Below are 27,966 nucleotides of genomic sequence, written 5' to 3'. Positions count from 1 at the left end.
GTGTCTGTTTGGATTTGTTTGTCTTTTAATGTCTGGTCATTGGACTGCGTTAATAATTTACCTTTTTAAAGAGGTAGAGTCAAAAGAGTTAATGCGTCATGAAGACTAATGCAGACATAATCACCTCATGGTTATCTGGTTTCTTTCTGACTATACTGGATTTATATCTATCTATCTATTTCTTTCTCTCTCTCTCTCTCTCTCTCTCTCTCTCTCTCTCTCTGATATATATATATATATATATGCCCCATAAGTGTTGTTTATAATGTTGTAAATAAATAACAAATGACTGATCTAGATTACATTTATATTACTATGTGGATTTGTGAGTGATGTTTGTAATGTGATATTTTAGTAGTCAGGATAGACTGTGTTCATCTGGTCAGATCTTGTGATTTGCTAAATAAATTGACTTAATATGTCCTAGTAAGTACTTATTAGGAATTGGTTAAAATGTTTATTATAGAAGGGTACAATACAATTAAAACATGATTCTATGTACAGCAATTATTAATAAAAAAAAAAAAGCTAACTAAAGCTAGGATTTTCCCAGTTGTCCATCAGCTGCCGTAATTTTTCGGAAAGGTCTAAAGCAAATATTGCATTTGCTTACCTACACAGATATGGTGCAATACTACAAACAAGTATATCAACTGGACAAAAGTCCAAAGCCAGATATTTTCAATTGCCCAATTTTGATGTTTGCTTGGTTTGTGTGTGAATGTGAGTTTTCCTTTGTTGTGAAGACCGTATTTATTAATGCTAGCAAAAGGTATAAGGTTTAAATTTTACATAAAATTAAGGTTTTAAAGATTTAAAGATCTTTGCTGGGACACTTTTTTCCAACAAATTTCAGCTAATACATTTCATTTTTAAACTTGATCATTTTCATTCATTCATTCATTTTCTTTTCCGCTTTTCCATTTCATGGTCGCGGTACTTGATCATTTTTACTCCTGAAAATGAAATAGATTAGTATTTTATGGCATTTCCTCTCAAGATACCTCTTGGCATATTTTTTTTATAAAAATACTATGGTTAGTATTCCACTGGGGCTGAGGTTATGTTTAAAATTAGTGAACCACTTTTCATATACCAATATAGGACAGAAACTGGAAAATGGGAATCGATATTGAAAAAGTATATTTTGGTCCCATGATTACATAATTACATATTTGTGATCATTTTCACTGGCAAAATTATTATGCATGCACTGTGCAATAGGTGGCAGCACAGTACAAGTAAATGATGTGCATCCAGTTCAAGGAATTATCTGATGATGTATTCATGATTAAAACCAGGAGGGGGTAATGATGATTGATTATTAATGATTGGTTAAATGTGAAGTAGGTGTGTTTGAATGTCTTGTTTGAAGTCAGTTTGCTTTAAATCAGAGGCTGTCTGTAAAAAGAGTTTTGTGAAAAGATAATCACTGTATGAGTCTGGTAACAGATGTTATATGTTACAGGTGTGGCCTAATGGTTAAAGAAGCAACTTGGGACTGTAAGGTTATTGGTTCATGTCCCATGACTGGCAAGAATATTGGGAGTGAAGAGACAGTGCTTTCCTTTCCTTCCATTCATGGCTGAAGTGCCCTAGAGCAAGACACCTAACCCCCAACTACGCCCCAGCTTCCAGAGAAGTCTGGCCCAACATTCCTGGTGTTTTATTAACTCTTTATTATTGTACACTGTCAATAAACTGTTATATTTTTCTATTATAATGATTTGGGTGGTGGATCATTATCAGCGCTGCTGTGACACTGACGTGTGTCTGGTGGGAGGGTAGTGTGTTGTGCTGGTACAAGTGGATCAGACACATCAATGTTGCTTGAGTTTTTAAACACTGTGTCTACTCACTGTCTACTCTGTTAGACACACCTCATCTCATTGGTCCAACTTGTAGATATTAAGTTGAAGACAGTAGCTGATCAGTTGCGGAACAGTTTGTGTTGGTCGTCCTCTAGTCCTTCATCAGTGGACACAGGATGCTGCCCACAGGATCCTGTTGGATATATATTTTCGGTTGGTGGGCAGTCCAGCAGTGAATTAGTCTTATCCACTCTTACCAATGCAGCACACACTAACACAACACCACCACACCAGTGTCACTGCAGGCCTTCGAATGATCCACCATCCAAATCATACCTTCTCTGTATAGGTCCTGACTATTGAAGAACAAGGTGGTAGGAGGCTAATAATTTATGCAGAGCAAAAGATGGACTTGAGTCTGTAATTGTAGAACTACAAAGTGCTCCAGTCTGGTCAGTGGAGAGGAGAGTATGTACTGTACTCATGTTATGGTGGATTGGATGCTTTATTATTGCACTGGTGGCAGTGGATCTGAGTGTGTTCATGTATTATTAGCTATTTTTATAGTCTTAGACAGATTTACTTTTGTTTTATTTCAATAGAGTATTCTCTTGTCTTCTGTTGTTGTTGTATGATTGGGGATTTGACCTGTGTGTTACAACATATACCCGAGTGAAAGGGGAAGTAATGGATAGTCTTAATTTCTGAGCACTACGCAAATACAGTTGGGAACATGCTTCAGTTCTTAAGAATTTCTTGGCACGGCAGGACATTGTGAAATTGTGGTTTCATTACAATTGTACTTGTAAGGGATTTTGTTTCACAGTCCTTTAATTAAAAGCCAAATCTTATTATTTATTCCTGTGTTAGATTTTACCCATCTTTCCCAAAGGTACAGATAGTTAAGGGACTGACAGTAACTATTAATGTTGCACAATATACTCAGCCATAAAATTCATACAAATTAATAAGACCACAATATCATTGCCAGAGTGTTCCAACCTTGTGCCAGAATGTCTTTTTTTTTTTACTTTCACATCACTTTCACACCACTTTTGCTCCATTCCATCCTCCTGTCTAAACTTCTGCAACTTTATGCAAAGAATATGATAGAATCAGGTTACATGTAAAAATGACTGCTCTTTTATTAAATAAGAAGGGATGGGTCACAAATCCATAATCTCCCCTAAGTAGAAAGGGCATTAGAATTTGTGAGTCATAGCCATATCTCTGGGATGTCAGAGGGCATGCTGTGGCTATGGACGCAGCGGTCTGACTGGGAAATAGTCTCCCGTGAATAGGAGATGCACTGGGTGTGAGGGTCTCACGCAGCAACGAGGGCAGACCGGAGCAAGATTGCTGCCAGAGAGAGCTTAACTGTTTGAGGACTTTTGTTGTGTGTGTTTTGGGGCCAACAAGTACATAGAAGCTTGAGTGACATTGGACTGGGCTGGGAAGTTGTGGGGTAGAATCTTAGCATGCACTACAGTTTGTCATTGTCATACATTCATTCATTCATTCATTATCTGTAACCGCCTATCCAGTTCAGGGTCGCGGTGGGTCCAGAGCCTACCTAGAATCATTGGGCGCAAGGCAGGAATACACCCTAGAGGGGGCGCCAGTCCTTCACAGGGCAACACAGACACACACACACATTCACTCACACACTTACACCTACGGACACTTTTGAGTCGCCAATCCACCTGCCAATGTGTGTTTTTTTTGGACTGTGGGAGGAAACCGGAGCCATTGTCATACACCAAGCGCAAATATGGATTTGGACACTTGTTCCCTATGTCCTTTTTTAGTAAAGAGCAGTGAACAGCAGTGTGGCTGTGTCCCAGTTTACCACCACAGGGGATGTCACAGTGGTGTTAGGCGAGGGATACGGCCACAGAAATGAAAGATTTCCTGTAACGAAATGGTGAACACGTGACTGGAAAGAGATGTAGGAAAAAGAAGCTGACAGGACTGGAGCACACTGATCAGAATAACTCCAGTGGTGCTACGCAAGGGAGTCAATGGCACCTGGAAGACATTGGCCTACAGCTGATACCACAACACTGCCGGGAGAACAGTGGCAGCAGAGATCGGCAGCGTCCCTTCGCATCACATGCTATGACAGTGAAAACGACTAGGAATTATATTAGGCACAGTTCCAGGTTGTCGTCCAGCACTGCATGAATCAGCCCAAATCTCTTGTTTCTAAATGTGGGTTACATACGTCATGCTGAATGTGGTCTGACTTTGGCTGTCGAGCACTTAGCCACATCTTTTACTGTAGGTATTAGCCCATTCTTGGCCTTGATGACGTCACTCAAATGTAACAGTGTGCCAGATGTCCCGTGCCCCCAATAGTACACTGCTGGCTGGGACCCTGTACTTCATTTCTGCCAGGTCAGCATTCAGAAACACAGGGCATTTGCAGCAATGTGACTCTGACTCTGCTTGTAAATGGGGTCAGGCCTGCTCAAGCTGAGGGCTGTGGACACAGATCCTGTCATTTATACCAATGACTTCTGCTGAGGACAACACTTTTCAGCCTTTTTTTCTCCTATTCCTCCCTGCTTTGAGCAACTTCCCCTCGGCCCTCTCAGGAAGTGTGAAGGGACATGAGTTGCCCTGGACTGACTCTTTTAAAGAGAAATTTCCTGTTTTTCAGCTTCTTTTTGCACTCTTTCTTACTTTTGCAAGGTTTCTCTAAATTACCTGTGGTACAAAGTTGTAGAATCTCCAAACTAAGGTGTTCACACAGTTTGTTACTGTGTAGCAGATATATGACAGAAACCAATGCCTGTTTAATAGCTAAACAGTCTGACTTTGTGAAACATACCTCAAACAAATCAAAATTAAATTATTTGGATTAACTGAATATTTTTTTTCCAGGGCAAGTAGAGGAAAATATGGAATCATTCAGTGTTATGGAAAAAATGTAGGATTCTTTCACAAAAGATCTTAGTTGCTCCTTCGCAGGCTTGGAGTCTGTGAGGCTTGGATTTCTCTAGAGAAAAAAAAAACATTTTTCTGTATCCATCTGTTTATACTGTTGTATGAATTTGCTGCAACGTCTGACTGGAATTGGGACAGGGTTTTAAAACAGCAGGAATGTTTATCACTGAAGAACATTCTTCAAACAGTGGAAGTGGATAAAAATGTATGTCTATGATTGTTGGTTTTTAATGTTTTAAGGTCTCTGGTCTGGTTACGTTCAGAAGCTCTGACTGTTTATACGTGGCTGAAGTTTGTTTGTCTGTAAGTTTGATTCACTATTTGAATTACCAAAAGAACTCATTTGTAACTTCCATCCATCCATCCATCCATTGTCTGTAACCACTTATCCAATTCAAGGTCATGGTGGGTCCAGAGCCTACCTAGAATCATTGGGCGCAAGGCAGGAATACACCCTGGCAGGGACACCAGTCCTTCACAGGGCAACACACACACACACATTCACTCACACCTATGGTCACTTTTTAAGTCGCCAATCAACCTACCAACGTGTGTTTTTGGACTGTGGGAGGAAACCGTAGCACCAGGAGGAAACCCACGCGGACATGGGGAGAACACACCGACTCCTCACAGACAGTCACCCGGAGCGGGAATCGAACCCACAACCTCCAGGTCCCTGTAGCTGTGTACGCTACCTGCTGCACCACCGTGCTGCCCCTCATTTGTAACTTTATTTTCAATTATTTTGTTTACTTTCATGCAATTAGCGGTCTCCTGAATTTAGAGTCAGTTCCAAGTAATCTGAAACAAAAAAAAAACATGTCAACATTATCTGTACCCTGAACTCAGATTAAACCAGTCGAATATTTTTACAATGCCCCATTTTCAGTAAAAAAAAGAAAAAAAAAAAAAGAAACGTGTCTCAGATATGTTAAGCTATCTCCCTGCTCACGGCACAGAAAAGGCATCAGGAGTTTTAGACAACAGAGAGAATGCTGAAAAGTACAAACTGAGATGACAACATTGTTATATTCCTGCTCCACAGGTGGGTAATATGATATATTTTTGCAGTTTTATGTTACTTACGGTGGAACTGGTGGCATATTCAGGAGAGTGCTCACTGTATGAAAATAAAGACAAATCGTATAGCACAGAAAGTGCTAAAAAAAATCAAGTTACAAATGAATTTCTCTGGTATGAATTTCTGTGGTAAATCAAACAGGGAATAAAAAATACAAATTTCAGCTTTACCATTCCAATATAAAAGACCGGAACTTCTGAACATTACTGAAGCTTCAATCAGCATGTGAGCCTAGACCTGATAGACTGTATTTTCAGTTTGATTTGTTTGTGTTCACTTACGTATACATAAAAGTAATATTTTACATCCACAGTTGATCTTCATTTATGTGAGCCTTGGGTTCTCTTGAGCTTCCCACACAGTGTGACTTGGACCATCCACACGCTAATGTCCGGGAATCAGAATCAGTTGATTTACACAGACTCAAGAAAAGCAAGGATTGTATATACAAATGTAATAAAGTGCTAGAAATAAAGAAAGAAAAAACTTGTTTATTTTACTATAAAAATGTCACTGTTCCCAAAATATTTGCCATATGTTAATTGTCAAATCATACTGTGCTTTTAAATTTATTGTTTTCTTTACACACATTACTAGCGTGAGTGTGGAAAGTGTTCTCTGGAGCTGAGATGTTGTGACTCACTGTCCTTCTCCAAAAAGAAGTTGCATCAATACCACATCTGATGTTGTAAGAGGAAGGGCAGATTGTTTGGGTGAGATCTGGACATTTTTCACAGTTTATTAGTGTGACTTATATTCTACTTCAAAAAACCTATTTTACCTTTTGTGTCTTTTGTTATTTAAATATATATATCAATAAAATAAGTCAATAAAAAACATGAAAATACAGAACAATGTGACAAAACATTAAAGGTCTATTGAAGACCTTAAGAGTTATAATACCATAATTTGTAATTAACAGCTGAAATGCATTACACTGTAATAATTAAATATACCAGCGCTGCCTTAAATTTGAAAATTTTTTCCAAATTACCAAAATAACATTATTTTGGCCAGTTTCACCACAGCGCCCCTCTGGTTCAACTGTGCTATAGGCTCGGATACCGTGCCATATTCCCAGTTTGCCGACACATCACATTCAGCAAGTCCAAAGTTACTGGAAAAAAAGCTCAAAATATGAGAAGCACATGAGCCTTCAACAAGAGAGTATTTTAGAGCTCTTTTGTATTGTTTGATCTACATATCATCCATCAAATGTTTAAATATTTTTTTTTCAAACTAGGGGTGGAGATAACTAATACCAGTGGGGTGCATTTCTTAAATAAAATAAATACATTAATTAAATTAAATTAAATTAAATTAAATTAAATTAAATTAAATTCAGTGAAACCGAAAAAGCAGGTCAATCATTAAAACAAGAAAAAAAAACTTTAATTGATGCGAATCACAACACTCCTTTGTGGTTCAATTCTGACTTTGAGCTTCTATACATCTAAAAGTGTTATTTAGAGAAAATGAAAGAACCATTTTTAATTTGTGTTCATGCAATAATTCTTTAATCACAATCATTTTCTGAAATAACCCTATATTTATTGCCTTTCCCCCCAATTTCCTGTTCCCACCCTTTATTGACTGTGAAAGTTCAGTGGGAGGCGCCCAAGGGTTGAAAACTGCTGTGTGTTCGAGTGGTTCACTGTGGGGCAGTGAGGTAAGACGTCTTGACCTGCGTTAGGTCCCGAGCTTTGGTTTGACCCTCATTAACTCCTCAAAGACAGGGTCCGTGCAGCATCTCCGTCTGTCGTTTGCTGTGGTCATTCTCTTGGATATGGAATTCAGTGCCGTCTAGATATATGTAGGTAACTGTGAACACTCCTCGTGTTGTCAGTTTTAAGTTTTCCTACTCTTCAATTGCTTATATGATCGTAGCGTTAGATTATTAAATGTTTTTACAGCTAAATTGACTGCAGGTGATTGCGGTGGAGCGCATGCGCAATAAATGTTGCAGTATTTGTATTTAAAATTTGCCTGTTATTTACTCCGTTTTTAAAAATATGAATATTGACTTTTTTCTGTGAATACACGCTTATTTTTTTGATTTATTTGTTTATTTTAAACGATTTTAAATTGATGGGTCTGCGTTTAAGACTTTGTTTGGTGGTCACTATAGCTCTGTCCTCTGATGCTATTGGAAGGACATTTTAAAACATTATTTAAAATGTGGAAAGCCATCTTAATTCAGCAGTTCATCTCCAATAGCTTGGTAATACGAAGCTAATCGACTTTTTAAACAACCCTTTTAAACTTGCGACGTGCTACAAGTCTTAAACAGTTTTTATTTCTCATTTTAGCGTTGAAATATAATAGATCTAATTGAAATAGTTTCAAAAAAGGCCAACGCTTTCTCTCCATGTCAAGTGGAATCCTCTTAAAAGGATTTTTTTAATGAAGACCCCTGTAATACTATAATAAAGAGTTCAGTTAAGTGTTCTTTGTAAGATTGTTAATGATAATACTGGAATTGTATGACTACTCATTATAGTATTTCCCATTTGCTTTCAAGTAGCTTTGCCCCTAAGGTAGTGGAAAAAAAGATGTATCAACAACTTTAAAATGGTTAAATTAGTTAACATGTAACCTTCTTTACCAAATTAGACACTTAGTTGATGTAGCAGTGTGTTTTTTTGAGTGCAGTCAATTCTTGCTGACACCTGCATTTTAATGGAATTCATCTGCAGCTTAGTTACTGAACAGCCTGATGTCATCCTGAAAGAGTAATTGCATGTTTATCCAGAACTTTCTTAAGGTGGGCCATGGAGGTAGATTTGTAAGCAAAGTCATGTACCAGATCCTTTTTTTAAATCACCAATTTTGACATCTGGAAAATATTTTTACAAAAACATTGGCTAGGTCAATAACACTGATTTAATTTTGTTAACAGTATTCCTACTGGGAGAGTTTGGCTTCATGTACAATTATACCAACTGAGATAAACGGGTTTAAACGTATAGACTATACATTTTAATTTTAATACATACCTGAAATATGAAAATGCTGAATGCATTTCCAAAACTGGAATGATTAACTGCTCCTGTTTGCTTCCATATTCTTTAGTAGATTAATAGGACTGATGTGGCTTACTTTTCTTTTTCATTCCTCCTCTGCAGAGTGCTCACATTTTAAGATTCACATTATATATATATATATATATATATATATATATATATATATATATATATATATATATATATATATATATAATCGTATATTACTAAGTACTAAGTCCATGCCCCTTGTGTGTATGTGCTCTTCTAGAAGTTTTATTGTTTTTAATGATGTTTTGCCATTCCTGTGATGATTAACTGTTCTTAACTTTTGATACATTATGGTCATTCATCTATTCTCACCGCTGGTCATTGTGTAAATCCATAATGGGCAAAAGTATGATGTATATTTGCTAAGCACAATTGTCAGCCATTTTAAATTAATTGATTGATTTTATTTTATAAATTTTTTTTTTTTTTTTTTTTTTTAAAGCAGTGATACAGTAGCTGTCAGACTGGAGTGATATAAACAGGGAATAGGCTTAGTCCTTGACTATATCCTCCTTTCAATGGAAAATTACTATTCAAAATGCTGTGTAGTCCAGGACTAGGCTTAATTCCTATCTTGGAAGCCATCCCTTGGCTTTTATTATATTTATATTATATAATTCTACAAATCTTTTGCAGGATGAGCTTTAAAAAAAAACTTGCCACTGAACATTGCTGTCTCTCATGTGATCAGGTGGATGATTGAGTTAATGTTAAAACCATAATAAATGAACAAGTCACAAGATTTGGTAGAGGAACCTAGGTAGATATAAAGACATGGACTGGGTTTAATTGTCATTATTTTGCTATATTTTCTAAGGAAGTGTCATATTTGACTTAATATTTTACTATGGATGTTTGCTGGATTGTAGTGGGCAATTAAAATGCATGTCAAATCACGAATCACTGGCCTGAACCGAGTGTAGTGATTTAACTGCATCACTCATGACTCATCAAATGAGTGGAATAATTCCATTAAATTATTTTTAAATGTATATCAAAGGGAACATATTTAGTTACAAAAAATGACTGTAGTGTGTGTGTGAAATTTATCACTAACATATACTCATTTTGTTCACTGAGCTTGAGAATCATATGGTGGCACCTGAGAAGTGAACAGAAAAACCTGTTGGAATGAAATTAACTGCTTTTTATTGCCCAACCTTTGATCTTTGGCAAACTTGGTTCATGTGTTCTTAGCATTTCTTGAATGCAGTGAACAGCCAGGCACATCGTTTGGAGGTATGTCTTCCTTTCCAGAATTTTGTAGTTTTTTTCTTTATATTTTAGACTTGAGCTGTGTGTGGTCTTTGTATATTAGTGAAATGTTTCTGACTCATGTTTCCTGGTCTGATTAATCATTCCATCATAATCATGTTTTGTGGCATATGTGCTACTGAGGGGGATTCTTGTTGTAGCCTATTATAACTGAGTCCATCCCTAAATGAATTCCAGTGTGCACACAGAGGGTTTGTTTTTTTGTTTGTCACTGACAACAGCCTATTTTTGAAAATGTCTTTCCACAACAAATCTTCAGTTCAACTCAGTGATTCTCAGTTTTTGTTCTCTGACCTGGCCCTGGGTTTTAGTGACCAGCAGCATTTAGTGGCTTTTCTGCGTCTAAATACGCCTAGTTAAACTCTGAGTTTCATTAAATAGTTTAAGTTGGAGCATTTGTGTTCTTTTACCTCATAATGTTTCAGAATGAAGGGATTTAACAAACTAAAGTTCCCAAAGTGAGGTAGCATGGTGGCACAGCATGTAGTGTTGCAGTCACACAGCTCCAGGGACATGGAGGTTGTGGGTTCCAGTCCTGTTCTGGGTGACTGTCTGTGAGGAGTTCATGTGTTCTCCTTGTGTCCGCGTGGGTTTCCTCTGGGTGTTCTGGTTTCCTCCCATGGTCCGAAAAACAAACGTTGGTAGGTGGAGTGGCGACTCAACTGTTCGTAGGTGTGTGTCGCCCTGTGAAGGACTGGCACCCCCTCCAGATTGTGTTCCTGCCTTGTGCCCAGTAATTCCGGGTAGGCTCCAGACCCACTGCGACCCTGAACTGGATATGTGGTTTCAGACAATGCATGAATGGCTTCCCATGGGCACTCCCACAGGGACCCTGTGGAATGGATTGCAGCGAGTATGGGGTCAGTTTGAACATGACTCGTTACATGTTGTTAAAGCACATTATAGGGATGGCCCTCCCAGGACCCATGGAGATTGCCCTGCAGCCTCTACACTTTGAAAACAAACAAATGCCTATATATGAATCTATCAGAGCAATCTAGGCAATTTTCAGACCATAGAGAATTTGCCCCAAAAGAGGTGGTACTGAATGGAACACAACTTGATCCTGAATGGACTATAATTATTCAGAGGCAGGACTGGGCAGTACATGTGGCTTTAAATTCCTTTCCCATTTTGTAGTTCCTCACCCGATCACCTTGAAGAATAAACCATTCATGGGACAGGGTAATGAACACAGTAAAATGTTTAGACTGTAACATAATTTTAAACTCCATTGCCAATTAGGAAAAATATGTATTAAATCTAATCATTTGACTGAAAAAAATTTGGTTGGAGCAGTAACTGTAAAACAATATTTTTAATTCTGTTTGCTCCAAGACTAGGTTTAAAAGATGTTCTCAGTTTAATCAAACACTTATTTAAAAATAAAAATATTTCTGAGGATGTTTCCTCAATTTGCTAGTCCTCTGGTCTTTTTGCACGCTCATAATTGGTCTAATGAGCTATAAACCTCAACATGAGTAACAAATGGGTTTGTGGTAGTTCAAGCCATGAATTAAAAATGCGCAGATTAGACTTAAATAGTTCATTCCACCTTTTGAAGGATGTGGAGCTTCTGAACATAAACAAACCCGAGAACAATCATAGACGTTGTCTTTAAACCAGATCTTGAGAATCAGTATCCCAATACTGAGAGGGAGGCCCTCACACAAAGCCTGGTGCGTATCTGTTAAACAGGCCCAGATTATTTGTGAAATATAGAAACTAGGGATTTGAAATGAGTCGGGATTAAACGTAGTTACATGACCTCCATCTTCTTACATTTCTGAATGATCTGTGTGGAGGGGATTAGAATAAATATGCAGTCAAGGGAAAACTTATAATGTGCATGTTTGTACTTGCCTGAACATGCAGTTGTTGCCCACAAGGTGGAGACATGAGGGTAGAAAAACATCATCAGTGCTGCATGAAACTGACAACATCAGCTTTTTTCAGGAATTGTTTACCTACTTTCTTCCTTCCTTTTTGACAAGAATGCAGGAAACCTCTTCTTGCTGACAGTGTACGCTCAAAATGTCAGTGGTAGTACCTTTTGGTGTCCCCTGGAATGTATTCAGTGCTTTTTAGTGAAGGAACATGATTGCAACTGCAACATATTTTAAACTTGTTGATCATGCATCCCATTTTATCTCCAGTTCTTATCTTTTTGTTTTACACAATTTTTAATGAAGTCTTACAAATATTCAAAAGCATGTAATCTTTATGGAACATGAATGACTGGACTTTAAAACCACTGTTGTACTTTTTTATATATATTTACACTTTTTTTTTTTTTTTTTTTTTTTTTTAAACAATGGCATAGAAGAAAAGCATTTTAGAGATTTTTCTATTTTTCAGCTAGCATTTTTTATTATTAATAATAATAATAAAATATTTCTCTTCTCCCCTCATTTCTCCTGTAGGCAAAGTCCTGAGAATGTGTGCTTGCTGAATACTGACTGCATTTGTCGCCTTGTTCTGAGGAGCCCTGTACACCTTTAGTCTCCTTCGTCTTTTGCTTTCCTTCTTGTGCAACCCTGACTATGTCCACAGACGTAGAGCCCACTGCTGTGGTTTCTGCAGCCCCTGAGGGAGCTGCTGCTGAGCCTGCAGAGCCTGCTGCTGCCCCTGGGGTCACAACAGTAGCTCCTGGAGCAACCACAGCTCAACCCGCAGCTACCAATAAGACCCCGTTCTTTTCCAGGGACAAGAAGAAAGGTCCTTTTTTAAATGTATTTATTTTTTTAAATATCTGTCAGTTTTGTGGCAGTTTTACCCACAATTTTACAAGAATATAAGGCAAGCTTTAACACTAGAGGTGCAAGTGTAATGTTTGAGATACTAGCATTTCTAAAGTAAATGTAAATTTTGAATGACCCTTAGTGTGTGTTTATTTAAACCTCAGGTCCAGAGAAGACAGATGAGTACCTGCTGGCCAGGTTTCAGGGAGATGGTGTCCGATATAAAGCCAAGCTGATTGGTGTTGATGATGTGCCTGAAGCCAGAGGAGACAAAATGAGCCAGGACTCCATGATGAAGCTAAAAGTACAAATCAAATACTAATGATTTAAGAAAATCCAGACCTGTTTGCTTTTAATATTTGATATTTAATATTCTCTAGCCCACTGTAGCTATGTGTTTGAATAATTGGCTGAAGTTGCACTTACGTGGTCTTATTTCTTCTAACACCATAGTACAAACTGTGTTGTAGGGTATGGCAGGAGCTGCTCGTTCCCAAGGCAAACACAAGCAGAAAATCTGGCTTAATATCTCTCTAACTGGGATTAAAATTATTGATGAGAAGACTGGTGTAAGAAGCACAGCTTTCTTAATATTTCACAGCTATATCTAGTCTCCTGACGTACATCCCTCTGTATATTGATTGACGTAACTTTCTTTCCTGCAGGTGATTGAACATGAACATGCAGTTAACAAGATCTCCTTTATCGCTCGAGATATCACAGATAATCGTGCTTTTGGATATGTGTGTGGAGCAGAGGGCCAGCACCAGTTTTTTGCCATCAAGACAGCTCAACAGGTACAGACAGACGAGATGCTGAGATTGCTGAGCAATCTGAGGAAAATTGCTTCAAACAATTTACTCTCTTGTGAATAGCACTGTCACTCAGCTTCTTATCGGGATCATTTTTAATATTCATAACGGGAGTCTTGTAAGACTCCCTCCTCCTTATATATTGCACTACATGGTTTTAATAATGGATCCTGCACAGAAATGGTGCACATTGGTTTAACACATAATCATATGAAATTCAGCTATTTGTGCATTTGCTAATGTACATTTCTTACTCCTTTTTGATGAAAAGCCAGCATTTCGTGACACACCCAGTGTACTATATAGAGTTGAGTTTTGTTATTTTACTGGGCACCCTCAAAGTTTGGAATTGTCCAAGTACACACATTGATATTTATGGAATTACATTGAGTAATGTTAAACTCTTTTTGTTTCTTTGTCAAAACAAATTTTTTCCATGTGCACAAATAATTGCAAAGTAGTTATTTAAAGGGTCATTGAATTTCTCCCAGAAATAAAAATATAATCTACATTTAAAGTTCTTTATTCTCATCAAATTTCTAGGCAGAGCCGTTGGTTATGGATCTTAAAGACCTGTTCCAGGTGATCTTTAACACGAGGAATAAGGAAGCAGAGGGTGCAGAGAAGGTAGGAATCATTTCTTTATGCTGAATATTAATATAACTTGTAGATTATATTTTACAGCCCTGTGGATGAATCAATATTTAGACAAGGATATAAATTATTCCCCAGTGCTTAACATCTTTGAATATTCTTTTCTTTTGCTTCCTTTTACCTCCAATTACGGCAAAAATAAAATTCTTGTCTGTGATTTTTCCGTTTACTCAACTATTTTCTTCATATGCTTTCATATTTCATTCAGATTAACGCAGTATTAACCACATTGATTAAATCTAAATTTGTCCTCTGAGTGAAATTGCAGGAGTTGCACTTCTCCATTGTTAATGTTAATGCCTAATTACTTTTCTTACAGAATGATGTCAGTAATGAAGCGGTGGAGGTATGTATGTACATTTGAGTATTTCAAATATTTATTTTTATTTTCATGTTTGAAACACTTTCTCTGTTTTAAAGAATGGTGGTGATGCCTTATTGAGTTTGGATGGTGAAGTAAGCACTTTAAAAGTAAGTTTTAACTTGAAGGTCCTTTTTATAGTTGCTCTAAACTATTAATATTATCAGTTTGACATTCAGTGTGTGTGTGTTTAGACTGTGGATCAGATGGACATTTTTGGAGACATGTCTACACCCCCTGACATCACCTCTCCCGCGGTAACAATTATAGCCAGAACATATTATATAAATGTACATTTTAATGTGTTTTGTTTGTTTATTAATCAATCTAGAAGTGTCTAAGCTTATGCCATTTTTAATTAATTCTTACCTCAGAATGGTGGAAAAAGCAGTGATGGTTTATCTGTTGCCGTTTTTCCTACTGATCTCCCATTTTTCCAATACTTCTACCTTTTTGTCCTCTTTCAATTTTAGCTCAACAGTGTTATGTTGCTGGAGCTTGCTGATGTGATTGATGCCAATCAGAACCACCTTAAAGGAAACCCTTTCATTTGTTATCCCACTGTTCCTTGCAACACACCCAATGACACCCCTTTGTCCTCTTTAGATCTGGTTCCCAATTCCAGTCAAGACCAACTTGATAATGGACAATTTGCTCTAGATATTGGCCAAGTTGACGCATCCCTTTCTGCCCTCTTGTCTATTGGTGTCCAGTCTGATATAACATCCAGTAAAGGAACAGACCTTCCTGACTGCCTCTTTAATGGGCCAATAGGGCCTAGCTTGCAGAAGAACATGAATGACCCCTTTAAGGTTCCTGGCAACAATCCCTTCATGAATCTGTCAATGCAGCCCCCCTCTGTTCTTTCTAACAGCCTCAGCCAATCAGAGCTTTCAGTGTTTCAAACTTCTCCCGTGTGTAATAATGGAACCATTATCCTCTCACCTCCAAACTCTAAAAGTGATCACATACGTAAGAGAGAAAAGGTGAATGTTTACAAGTTGGTAAAACTCCATAATGGGTCCAGGCTGGAATTACACAATGCAACTTTTATACATATTTTGACATCATGGTTTGATTCTGTTGAGAGAACACTTTTTAAATGGCTAGGGTAAGTGCATTACAGTAAACATTGGGGCATAGCCTATTCCATCTAGAGGAGTAACAAGGATATGCACGATGTGGCTTTTGTGCAATTTCTACAAATGTGTAAGACACCACACAGTGAAGTTATAATTATATAGCTAATAGACACAAGCACTTTTCACAGGAGACACAATTTACAAAATATTAAATCAAAGGGTGTCATTTTATGTAAATATTTCTGGAGGCTTTATAACAACTTACATTTTGTATCTGTTAATATTATTTAATTTGGATTTTGTTTACTTGTGTCTTTCCTATGGGGCGGGTGTTGGGGTGCTCTACTCCTGAGCTCATTTGGCTGTATCTTTCATAGTAGTTTGTAGTAGGAGTAGCATAGATCATGCAACTAGTATAATCCACAAGACAACTCCCCACATTATTAATGAAAGGAGAAAAATGGTAGTAAAAAATACTGGCAAGTGGTAGATGTTAATGTCAGCGCATTTGGGGAAACATCCTGCTAATCAAACTTGAGCACTCCGGTAACATTATACAAATAGGTAAAGCTATGCTGAAATACAAATTAAAGTACTTCCACACCGCTATGAAGCATTGACCTGTAACTGCTAACACCAGAATTGTTAGCCCCCAAGAGTTTTTTAGAATGTGTTTTTTTTTTTTTTTTTTTTTTTCCTCCCCCGACAGGTAACTATCTTCCAGGTTTGATTTGACTTTTGAAGGTGTAGCATAAGTATGCATTTAAGCTTAATTTGTAATGCCTCTTTTAATCAAGTTTATTTTTAAAATATAACTTGGCATGCCCAATTCAGTAAAATTCAGATGAAAGTAACTACCTGATAACATCTACCAATCAAGTTCTTAGCAAGAGTAAAGTTATGGTTGAATGGAGTGTCCTGTCTTTTTTTATATTTATTCTTCATGTAACTATAGCTGATGTTGAGCAGTTTCAGTCCCTATCTTAAAAATGGAAATATTAATAATAATGCAAAAATACATTACACCCTCTGATTTATTTGGAGACATTGCACACAAGCCGTCCCAAAATAATGGTGGTCTATCTGAGGAAAAGGGCCCCACCCACAGGGCCACACCATGTCTGATGTGATCAAAATAATTAATTGAAAGCAAATTAATATGCTGAAGTTGTATTGTGTAGTTCAGTGTTTGCTAGATGTTCTTGGTGATGGGTGGTGCTTCACTGCTAGGGATGATGTGGTGGGAGTTTTTTAATAGTCTAGCATAAGTGATTAAGGTATCTGCACTATGACAACGTCCATTCAAAAAAATATATTTTAGAAACAAATTTTAACACGAGGTAAGTTCTTTACATAGAAAAACTTATGCATTTAACATCTACTGTGTGTCAACCAAATTTGCATGCTTCAGAAAGACTGTACGGTGAGTACCATCTGCACAATGCAAGATCGTGTTTGTATGTGTGTGTGTTTTTTAAATATATAATAATATGCATGCCCATTTATATCCAAATGCTTCTGCAGACTTCTGGAAATGACCTGTTTGGAACCAACCCATTTGTTCCATCCTCCCAGAGTAATGGTGCATCCACAACTCAGTCCAAATCCTCCATTCCAGAAGATCTGTTCAGTCCTGCTAACACCTCCTCAATAACTGCTCTTGGTCAGTGATCGTTTCCTATCAGTTTAGTAAGAACATTTTTGACACGTTTCTATTCTTACATCTACGTTTCTTTTCTGAAACAACCGGTTCTTGGAAATGCTAGTAATGCGGTTTAGTTATTTAAATACCTAAATAGTTCTGTTTTTTGAAAATATAAGATTAAAAGTTGTTTTATTTTAAAACTCTACTGAACTCTGGTTAATATTAGGAACATCCAGATTAATGGTAAATGTACTAAAATATTCATAGTCAACGTACAGTAGTACTCTAGTAATTTTGTGTTGTGTGGTCTTAGAAACAATGTTCTATTTCTGCATTTTAGGATCAATGACCTTGGAATCACCATCAGTTCCTCATATCCCTGGGACAAATTCATGGGGTCAGCCAGCACCCTCAATGACCTCCCAAGGCCATGTCCCTAGAATACCGCCCAACTCCTTTCCACAGCCCTCTGCATACGGAGCACCTTCAGTACCTCAATGGGGACAACAGACAGCTTCTCCATTCAGCCACACACCTGCGCTCCAACCCTGGGGTCAACTAGCTGCAACCGCCACACCTTTGGGCAACTGGCCTCCACCTGGTCCCATGACTAACCCGTTTCAACCAGCTCAGTTTCCACCCATGATGTCCCCCCCTCCAGGAGGAATGACGGCAGGCCAACAGCCTTCATTGTTCGCTCCAAGACCTCCACCAAAGCCCCCAGTGAAAGAAGAGCCGCCTCATGTTAAAAGTGCCTTTACAGCCTTGGACCCTCTTGGTGAGAAGGAGCAGAAGACTGGGAAAGACATGTTTAAAGATTTTCAGATGGCTAAACCTGGAAGTGCCTCTGGGTCAAGCACCAATGGTTCATTTGATCAATACTTCTCAAGCAAAGTTGGTGTACCCCAGGAAGCTGCAGACCATGATGACTTTGACATCAGCCAACTCTCATCAAAAAATACTGGTATTTGCAAATAACTGAAGTGATCTTAAATGTTATGAAATGCTCTAATTGTGAACTGCAAACTCCATTATATTTACTCTCTTCTTTCCAGACCTTGGTAATCCCATGTTTCACAAGGTCTCTGCAGGTGCTCTCCCAGCTCAAGCTCCAAGCCTGGATGCTGCTTTTACTCCCAATCCAGCCCCAGTCCCATCACAGTCAGCTGCTGCACCAAATGCCAAACTTTTTGATGAAACCTTTGGAAGTGACCCTTTTGGAGTACAACCTACAATTATGGTGAGAAGGGACTGTCAAATGTAAGGTTGCTGCATTGTGTCCATTATTCCTGGCTGTCCCAAGTCAGAAATTAGTTGGCCTGTAGCTCAATAAACAACTGCATTATTTGGTTTAACTGAGGTACTTTGTTAATGAAAGTAGTTATGTTAAGTATGCTGTGGTAACTTGAGTATTGTGGTACATTACATCCTCTTGCAGGTTGCTCCAGCCGCACAGACCACTGCAAAATCAGATCCTTTTGGAGACCCCTTTGGTGGGAACCCCTTTGTTTAAAGATCGTCTTGAGTCACTACTGTTAAGGTGCTCACCTGCTTTGACCCACCCATCCTCACAAACATTATTTGCCCAGCCAATTGAATTATTTCCTATTGTAGACATACTCTGAGCTGTTTATATTATCACACTACAATAAAATGTGATTTAAAATCTTCCTTTCAATGCACACTGCAAGTAACAGATCTAAAACTACATGCCTGTGTATAGCACAACTTGGTGTATTATTTACTATGACAAGTAGGGTACCCATGATTTCAGTGCAAGTGGGTTTAAAAATTAAAAAAAATTATTTGCTTTATGCAATCTAGATGAACCTTATCTGGGCCCCCATAGGACATTCACAGATGCATGCATTTAAATGGCTTTTCTTCTAACAGGTTGTTTACCACAGTTACCAAATTGTTTAATTACACAGAAATCATATTCAAAATAACTTCAGACTATTCTGTTCCAATTGAGGAATACATTAGTTGGATTATTTATTAAACATGCCAGTCCTAGTTTATTTAATAGTTTAATAATATATAGAAAATTATTTCTCTTTATATTCTGTATACCTTATTGCTCTGATGGTGCAAACATGATCATTGGTAGGTCAGCTGTGCTGTGGTGTGTGTTGTGTTTTTTTTTTTTTTTTTTTTTTTTTTTTTTTTTTTTTTCTTTTAAATATTAATCTTTAGATGACACTATAGGGTTTTAATATTTCTCTTGGTTTAGACAAAAGAGAGACTTGGTTCATCAATTATGAACAAAACCTGATCTGTATTACATTTCTAGTTTCCTGTTTGTTGATTATTTATTTTATTTGTAGTCATTTTTATATAGCACCTTTTTCTAGATAACCAAGGACACTTTACAATCAACTCTTCACAGAACCACATTTCATTCAACACTCAATCCACACACACTTGTGAGAAGTGGCAGCCAAACTTGCACAGCATACTCTCAACTAGGAACAATCTGGCACTAGGGGGTTCACCCAGGAAAGAGTGCCAATCCATATCTAGGCATACAATCATACAGGCATTCATTCATACACACACCAAGGCAGTTTTAGTAGTAGCCATTTCATGTTTTTGGACTGGAGTAGTCCCTGGAGGAAAACCCACACAGATATGAGGAGAACATGGAATCTTCAACCAGATGGGACTTGAACCCAAGAGGCTAACGTGCTAGCCACCATGATGCCGTGTGTTTCCTGCTTTTATCCACTCCTTCACCAGGAAAAGTAGTTCACTTCCAGTCATAAACAGGATTCAGGAAGTAGATTAAATACATTTGGTCGTATAATTTGGAAAAATAAACAGACAGTTGAAATGATTCTTCAGAATAGGAAGTGTTTTTATGACTTATCACCTGGCAGTAATATTGATATATTTTAAAGAGGTGTAAATGTATTCATACTGAGCCAGTTTGGTCAGGGTTTGGTTCAAGGAGTATACATGGTATTCTCCATTCTGATTATTAGGTAAAGGTAAATATTTTGATTTTACAAGCATGTGCCACCCAGAATCTTTAAACAGTAAGGTCCAAACCTTACAATTTGTAATAATTATACCCTTAATTTCAAAACAAATTAGGGGTATATGTAGGGTTTCTAGTAAACATTAGATTTTTACCCTGAATGTATAGGGTTAATATATTTATAATTTTATTAATACTTTCTTTGCATTACTTTTGAACTGATTTTACTGATACCTTGTTCCTGTTTACCCAGACAGGGACTGGAAAAAAAATCCTGCAGTGCCATGAACTGGAAACAATGGACAATGGACGAGCTTCTGTAGTCTGCACTTCACTGCCCCCACTATGTCTGCATATGTTTCACTTTCTCTTATATCCTTTTTGTAACTGATCTCAGTTCTGCCTAGCTCTTATGTGTTTTGCAAAGTGCCTGTCACAATCACTTGAATCAAATGCAAATTGAGTGTGAGATTTGGCAGGGTGTGTGAGGGGACAAATAAGATGAGTTTCTCCTGTATTATGTGCTTGTATGTGATGTGAGACACTTTATTGTAACTGTCTGACATTAAAGAAAGCTTGAATTGATGCTTGTCTCCTTTTCCTATTATACCTTTGTTTTTATCCCCCACTCAAAACTCAGGATTTTAAACAATTTTACTTAAAAATAAAAAATCTTTTCTTGAAAACACAGCAAAATGTGTCATTCCTTAAAGGATTATTAAGGGTCAGTCCCGTTTTGTGGCAGCATAGCAATTAAAGAAATATTTTTATACATGCTTTGGATAGGCATTACATAGACACTTTGACCATACACTGTGTAAACAACATAGAATTGGGTTTAACAAATAAGTGTCAGTGTATGAGAATTACGTAAGTGCCTTCCCTGCTTACTGTGCAGCCTTTGTTTGGCTCTTGAGGTTGTTTACGAGGTAACAGCATTTTCTTTGGCTGACTTGAGGATGCACATACCGTTCCAGCCTTACCAGCAAGCTTGCAGTTACTGTGGTGAGGTGAAAAGCAATGAGATGTGACCAGATTACAAAGGCCATCCAGAGAACAACTCTGGCGCATCTATTCTCATCTGCCAAGAATTTGCCATTAAGCTGTCGGAACTATTAATACGCAGTAGAAGGCACTGCTCTGTGCGTGTATCGGATTGTAACATTAGGGTGAAATCTCTACCTCATCCTTTTGTTTATGTTCATGGCTTGGATAACGGGAAGTTTGTGACGGGAAAAAAACAACGATGACCACAGTATAAAAAGAATGGGCATGTCTTAGAAGAACTTGAATAATCTAGACTTTCTGAGCAGCACAGCTAACGTCTCCTAACAATCTCCTTCTGTAGTTTAATATTAAGTCAGACTAAAACAAAGGATTCATTTGAGAAGATGACTTCAAACATGCATCGTCCTCTCTTCAAACGTGATGGCATCTGGGACTGGAGCAGAGACTGCCTTAAGTCAAGCCTTTTAGACCAGTGCCCTGGACCATCCTTTTTCCTTGAACCAGGTGAAGTTACCCAGCTGGATACAGCCAAGAAAACCCTTGCAACATCTCCTTGGCCTGGTTTCTTGTATTTCCCTCTGGTAACATCTGTTTGCCCAGAGATCCCCATTTCAAATGGAGAGCAAATGCAGATCTCACAAGCTGAGTGTGATGATAAAACCTGGAAGATATCACTGAATGTCAGTCATTTTACTGCTGAGGAGATCGCCGTCAAAACTAATGACTGCTACTTGGAGATAACAGGTAAGGGTTATATTTACTCTATACCTCTGAAGAATGTTGAGGGCTTATGATGTGGGAGTGGACTAAGTAGGATAAGTGTTCAACATTTAATATCATTTATAAGATACATCAGCATGTGCAGGATGTTGTGATTGGATGATCCTCAATAATTTACTCCTTTTTAAGGATTGGAACAAATGTGATTCAATATTTTCAGTCAATAACAAACAGGTTAAGAACAAAACGATATTTTTAGGAACCCAGTATACAATGAACGTCTTTAGCTTGACCCTTGTGAACAATAAGAGTAAACACTGTTAGCTAACTTTTCAATCTTCATGTTTCAACACATGTGAAACCGTTATCTTTTCTACAATATACCAGTTAATATCTCATCCTTAGAAAATCATCCTGTTAACTTTCAGGGCCTCAGAAATGTCTCCCATATTATCTCAAGGTCTCTTAGCTTCGTTTCTTGTTTGGACGGAAATGTAGATCAAGACCACAAAGATCAGCCAATCACATATTCAGATCTGCCTTGCGCCCAGTGATTCCCGGTAGGCTCCAGACCCACTGTGACCCTGAACCGGATAAGTGGTTACATGAATGAATAATGTAACCATAGACATCTTGAACTGCCATTCTGATTAGTAAGAATCTAATTAGAGGCTGGCAGTTCACCCACTCAATATATAATTAGATGTTTTAATTTAGAATTTAGTAAAACAGGTAGTGACGCTGTCACACAGCGGGTCCTGGGGCTGTGGGTTCAAGCACCGCCTCAGGCCTCAGTGTCTGCGTGGGTTTCTTCAAGGTGCTCCAGTTTCTTCCCACAGTCCAGAAACACACATTGGTAGGTTGATTGGCCATTCAAAATTGTACATAAGTGTGAATGTGTGACTGTGTTGTGCCCTGCGAAGGACAGAGTGTGGACCCACCATGACCCTGAAATGGACAAGCGTTCACAGACCATGAATAAATGTTTACTCATAAATGATTTACAGATATCTGGAATGTAAATTGGGTTAGACAACGTAATGTCAAAACAGCCTGCCATATGCGCATGGCTCAGCACACGACCCTCAACATCTATAGCAAGGGAAGCAGCTATGAGTTATGAGTCAGAAGAGCATTCATCTGACATTATATCTAAACTTTGTGAGTTACCTTTTTTTAAAAATACGTATTAACCCTTTGATCACTACAGTTATGAACAATCATTAATCTGTAACTTTCTTTAGAATGGAACAACTGACATCAGGCAACTTTTTCACATGTTAATGAAGCAATGAAATGAATTTATTCATCTTCTATAACCTCTTCATCCTAATCAAGAACCCACCTGAAATCTCTGGGTGCCAATCCATCTCAGTGATGATAAAACGGAAACGTTAAAAACGTGACTGTTGCATGGTGCTCCTGTGCTTTAAACTCCATAAAGTTGTTATTAAGCTGAAGTACAATCCAGTCATTATTTTAAAGTCATCTTATGTTTTTCTGGAAAAGGAAAACACAAGGAAATACAAGGTGAACATGGGACCATTTCCAGAAGCTTTACAAGGAAGTACAAGTAAGAACAACACACTTATACATAATCTTTTAGTATTTATGATTGCTTTACACAGGCTTGCTCCAAGTGTCAGAATCTCTAAATATTTTGTCCATCATTGTCATAGCTTGACACATTTGTCTTTAATTCTCCAGGTTGCCAGCGGAAGTGGATCTGAACCAGATGAGCGCTACTCTTTCTCCAGAAGGGGCTCTTTTATTGGAGGCACCTCTTGGTGCCTCTTCCATCCCTTTCCCACTTGAGACTGTTATTCCCATTCAGACGCAATAAAATCCCAAGATTGGTTTTTCATTTTTATACTGTTTACTTTTTGCTTTAAATAAGTTTTGACACAATGGAATAACTGGGTAATTCTAAATTCAAGCAGAAATTATTAACATTATGTATATGCCAAAATTATTAATAACTTTCTGCATATATTCTTTATTAACTTTATTATTTTAAGAAAAAATATTTCCTGCAAAAAGGAAAAGCTGCATTCCATAATTTTTTTTTTTTTTTGAAAGCAGTAGTATCCCTGAATGTGGAGGAGGGACCACCCCTGCAAAACCTATTGGTCATTCTAAAAAAAAAACAACAGCAGAGGGCACTGGTAGGTTGTAACACTGTCGTAGAGAGGTAAAGTATAGCAAATTAGCTTGCTTTTGTTGTTTGTAAAAATAAAACATAGCTAGCCCCTATTCTCAAACAATTTCAAATAACAATTCAGTGATAATGTCTGCGTATACCCGCACAAATTCTTCTGCGAGAACCGCGAAAAAATGTAGTCTTCTAATTTAGTCTTTCCGATTTTTTTTTATTTGTTGATAATTTGCTATCTTTTAGGAGTAAATAAAACAGGATTTTTTAAAATATAAAACAGAAAATAAGGCCTCTTTTAAATCAGTTCAGACAGTGTGTAGTCTTTGTTTATGTAGGTTACCTTGGCAACACATTTTCTTTTCTCCACCTCCATATGCAGCCATTTTAAGTTAAAATCTGCATAATTTACTTGTTATTTACAGTCTTTAGAAGAGTCCATTCTTTTTGTTGTTTGTGTTCCCTGTGATATTGCATCATCATAAAACTCTTCACTTTCACTGAGTGCTTTTTCTTTCTTTTGTGTTTTGTACTTATTCCTGCAGCATCGCGCATAGTGACCGCTGTTGTAGAAATTATTGCAGTTTTCGACGTGCAGGACATTGTGGAGGACGCAGTGTCCCATATCGGCCACATGATGGTGCTGCTGTCTCATGTTTGGGTCATTCCTACAATTCGGTGCCTTTTGCGTCGCCAGTACTGATCTCTGTATTTATTATGTAAAAATGTAAACAATATAATTTCTGTAAATCCTATTGAAATAATTAACACTTATTAAATGTTAAACATAATGCAGTCTACCCCCAAAAAAATTATTTTATACATTTTACACGTTTTTTATTTATCTTTTTATTTATCTGATGGATTTTCCCATGTCACTGGTGTTGTGCATTCTGTTTTTGTGATGGAAATATAAGGTATCTTTCAGTCTTTTATTATTGTTAAAGTTTTCTTAAGTCCTCTCTAAACTATATATTGTTTTCCTCAATTAGTTTTATTTTATCAACAATTATAAGAGTTTTTTGCATGTCCCTCAAATTACTGTCCACCCTTTTATTGTCTCTTTAAATGAAGTGCTGTTTTGCATACTGACATAATTTTCTGGAATTTACAACATATTTTTTGAAGAGAAAAAAAATATAATTTTTTGTTCGTCCTCATTTTATCCCCTCAGTCTGACATGGTCAACCACAACATGTCCACCCTGTTAGGAGAAATATGAGAAAAAGCAGTAATATTTAATACTTTCAAAATAATCCTATTAAAAAGCATACAATTCTTTGTCTACTTTCACTTTTGTGGTAGCCGGGTATTGCTCACGCACTGGATAATGGCTAACTTTATGTCAAAATGTCCACCCTGTTACCACCTAAGACCTCATTGTGCCATAACATCATAGTGTTTCTATAAAGTGCATGTGTGTTTTGCTATAGTAAGAATAATTATATAAACATTGATGTTAAATGTGCATTTCTGGGCTGCATGGTGGCGCAGCCGGTAGTGTCGCAGGCTCACAGCCCCAAGGACCTGGAGGTTGTGGGTTCAAGTCCTGCTCCGGGTGACTGTGAGGAGTTTGGCGTGTTCTCTCTGTGTCTGTGTGGGTTTCCTCCCATGGTCCAAAAACACATGTTGGTAGTTTTAAGGTCCAAATGGCACCGAATCCCAGGAATCACCCATTTAGTTTTCACCATCTCTCTGACTTTTTTGACATGTAAATTATTTCTGTTTGCCTCTTATTGTCCTTTTATTTAACATTTCAACAGTACAGGTGCCTCCACAGATCAGTTCTTTGGCTTGTGTTTTCACAGACTCTGCAGCTCCGCAAAACAATGTCTTTCTCTAAGCCCAGGTCTTGCTGTCTTAGCAGTGTATTGTCTGGAATTGCACATTCTTTAATCAAAAAAGTCTGTTAACTTTACAAAGTCATGTCTTACTTCTACTACACAGAAATAATAAACGCCTGAACTAATGTTTCTGTGTCATGAAAGGATAGGGCATTTCTTAATTCAGAACATCTGTTTTGACAGGGTGCAGTAGAAGGAAATTATTTTACATCCAGTTTTTCACATCTTTTAAACAGTCATTGGACTTATTTATCTTTTATCGTTCTGTTTGGCTGATATGTAAAGCTGCATATCATTACCATAACAGTGGAAACTCATGTCATATCAGTGCCCAGTGGCAGCCTATATATTATGAATAACAATGGTCCTAAAAGAGAACCTTGTGGAACTCCGTATTTCACTTTTGTATAACGGGATGGTACATCTTTTACCTTTATAAACTGTTAAAATTTTAAAGTTTGATAAGATTTGAACCAAGTGTGTGTGTTGCCCTGTGAAGGGCTGGCGCCCCCTCCAGGGTGTATTCCCGCCTTGCACCCAATGTTTCCAGGTAGGCTCTGGACCCACCGCAACCCTGAACTGGATGAGTGGTTACAGACAATGAATGAATGAAGATTTGAACCAGAGCTTTTCCTTTGATAACAACCATGATTTCTAATGTTTCTAAGAGGATAGTGTGGTCTATGGTATCAAAAGCTGCAGTTAGGTCAAATAGTAACAGAAGCAAGAAAACGATAATTTGTTATTTAACAAGTGCTGTCTTTGTCTCATAATATGACCTGAATCCAGATTTAATTTTTTCATAGATGTGATTTCTATGTAAATATGAATGGAGCTGTTGGGCTACAGCTTTTTCTAGGGTCTTAGATATTAATGACAGGTTAGAAATAAGTCTATAATTTGACAGTTCACTGGGGTCAAGATTTTGTTTCTTAGCTAAATATCTAATATCTGCTCATTCTAGGTGTGTTACCTAGACCAAGAGAAGAGTTTACTGTTTTTAGAAGAAGTTTGATTATAGCTGGTAGTACTTCTTTAAACAGGTTTGGAATTGTATGTGCAAGTGCACAGATTGTGGAATTTGATGAAGAAATGATATCACCAATCCTGGCTGCTGAAGTGGGGAGGATGCTTCCAACCTTTTTTCTATAACTATGTTTTGTGCTACATTAGCCGCATCATAACCAACCCCTGGTGATGGATGTGCTGGCACAGCCATGGCCCAGCACTCTTCTCAATGCATTTCCCTCAGCTGAGCTGGAGAGATTACGCCAGGGGAACTGCAGCATACAACCAAAAATATATTCATTCAGGGAATATCAACATATGCCCACAAAAATGCAAAACAGTGACTGCATTAAATTACAATGTAAGGTCTACAACAACACAATATGACTTTTTCAGGTCTACATTCTAGAAATCCAAGTGTATTACATGGTCAGACTTAGCCTAGAACTACCAAATTACTCTAAAACAGGATTAGGATACTGTAAAAAACTACAGATTTTGCTTTATCAAGAGTGAAAACAAAAGATGGATATGGATGCACTTCTGCACTTCCAGTATAAATCTCCAAAATAAAATGTTTTCTGTAGCACAAAGCATTAATTAATTTCACCACAAGGTGTCAGTGCAACAACATCAATGGGGGACATTCAAATTGTATTGCCCCATTATCTGAGTATCTCCAATCAACGTATCAGATCTATGTTTATGTGAGTGAAAACACGAGAGGAAAAGGAAGTGTACCGTCCGTGTTCTTCACTTTGTCAACTCTGCTGACATTTAAAGAAACGGA

The 27,966-nt window shown here is 37.6% G+C and overlaps 2 protein-coding genes and 1 long non-coding RNA gene across 7 annotated transcripts; 2 read left to right on the top strand and 1 right to left on the bottom strand.

Annotated features, from left to right (window-relative positions):
* Positions 1 to 7,409: 7,409 nt before the first annotated feature.
* On the top strand, positions 7,410 to 21,091 carry dab2 (DAB adaptor protein 2). Of its 4 annotated transcripts, none has more exons than XM_066660545.1 (15): positions 7,410 to 7,510; positions 12,593 to 12,887; positions 13,075 to 13,214; positions 13,381 to 13,479; positions 13,576 to 13,707; positions 14,266 to 14,349; positions 14,696 to 14,722; positions 14,797 to 14,847; positions 14,932 to 14,994; positions 15,211 to 15,723; positions 17,344 to 17,482; positions 17,805 to 18,428; positions 18,520 to 18,704; positions 18,903 to 19,004; positions 20,698 to 21,090. In XM_066660545.1, the coding sequence occupies exons 2-14, from the start codon at positions 12,713 to 12,715 to the stop codon at positions 18,975 to 18,977; spliced, it is 2,307 nt and encodes a 768-aa protein (XP_066516642.1). In that variant the 5' UTR covers positions 7,410 to 7,510; positions 12,593 to 12,712; the 3' UTR covers positions 18,978 to 19,004; positions 20,698 to 21,090. The 4 variants fall into 4 exon arrangements, with proteins under 4 accessions (XP_066516642.1, XP_066516643.1, XP_066516641.1 ...); XM_066660546.1 differs by having other exon boundaries at positions 7,456 to 7,654; positions 20,702 to 21,091; XM_066660544.1 differs by having other exon boundaries at positions 7,457 to 7,654.
* A 450-nt stretch (positions 21,092 to 21,541) lies between these two features.
* Positions 21,542 to 25,003, top strand: hspb15 (heat shock protein, alpha-crystallin-related, b15). 2 transcript variants are annotated; one of them, XR_010800328.1, is made up of 4 exons: positions 21,542 to 22,196; positions 23,682 to 23,745; positions 23,880 to 24,337; positions 24,870 to 25,003. XR_010800328.1 is itself a non-coding variant. In XM_066660312.1 (3 exons), the coding sequence occupies exons 1-3, from the start codon at positions 21,836 to 21,838 to the stop codon at positions 24,013 to 24,015; spliced, it is 561 nt and encodes a 186-aa protein (XP_066516409.1). In that variant the 5' UTR covers positions 21,542 to 21,835; the 3' UTR covers positions 24,016 to 24,674. The 2 variants fall into 2 exon arrangements, 1 of the variants encoding a protein (XP_066516409.1); XM_066660312.1 differs by lacking the exon at positions 24,870 to 25,003 and having other exon boundaries at positions 23,880 to 24,674.
* LOC136686499 (uncharacterized) lies at positions 22,254 to 24,801 on the bottom strand. Its single transcript, XR_010800329.1, has 3 exons — positions 24,668 to 24,801; positions 23,518 to 23,672; positions 22,254 to 23,120 (listed from the first exon to the last, which is right to left on the bottom strand). It is a non-coding gene; the product is annotated as an uncharacterized lncRNA (long non-coding RNA).
* Positions 25,004 to 27,966: the final 2,963 nt, after the last annotated feature.

The sequence above is a fragment of the Hoplias malabaricus genome, chromosome 2 (genome assembly GCF_029633855.1).
Source record: "Hoplias malabaricus isolate fHopMal1 chromosome 2, fHopMal1.hap1, whole genome shotgun sequence".
Taxonomy (NCBI): Eukaryota; Metazoa; Chordata; class Actinopteri; order Characiformes; family Erythrinidae; genus Hoplias; species Hoplias malabaricus.
The sequence above is the reverse complement of the archived record's forward strand: the minus strand, read 5'-3'. Positions and strand labels throughout refer to the sequence as shown.

Coding starts and splice junctions, on each gene's coding strand:
- dab2 (XM_066660546.1), top strand. CDS start 12,713: ATGTCCACAGACGTAGAGCCCACTGCTGTGGTTTCTGCAGCCCCTGAG. Junction 14,723..14,796: donor TCAGTAATGAAGCGGTGGAG/GTATGTATGTAC, acceptor TCTGTTTTAAAG/AATGGTGGTGATGCCTTATT. Junction 18,705..18,902: donor GAGTACAACCTACAATTATG/GTGAGAAGGGAC, acceptor ATCCTCTTGCAG/GTTGCTCCAGCCGCACAGAC.
- hspb15 (XM_066660312.1), top strand. CDS start 21,836: ATGACTTCAAACATGCATCGTCCTCTCTTCAAACGTGATGGCATCTGG. Junction 22,197..23,681: donor CTGCTACTTGGAGATAACAG/GTAAGGGTTATA, acceptor TTTCTGGAAAAG/GAAAACACAAGGAAATACAA. Junction 23,746..23,879: donor AGCTTTACAAGGAAGTACAA/GTAAGAACAACA, acceptor TTAATTCTCCAG/GTTGCCAGCGGAAGTGGATC.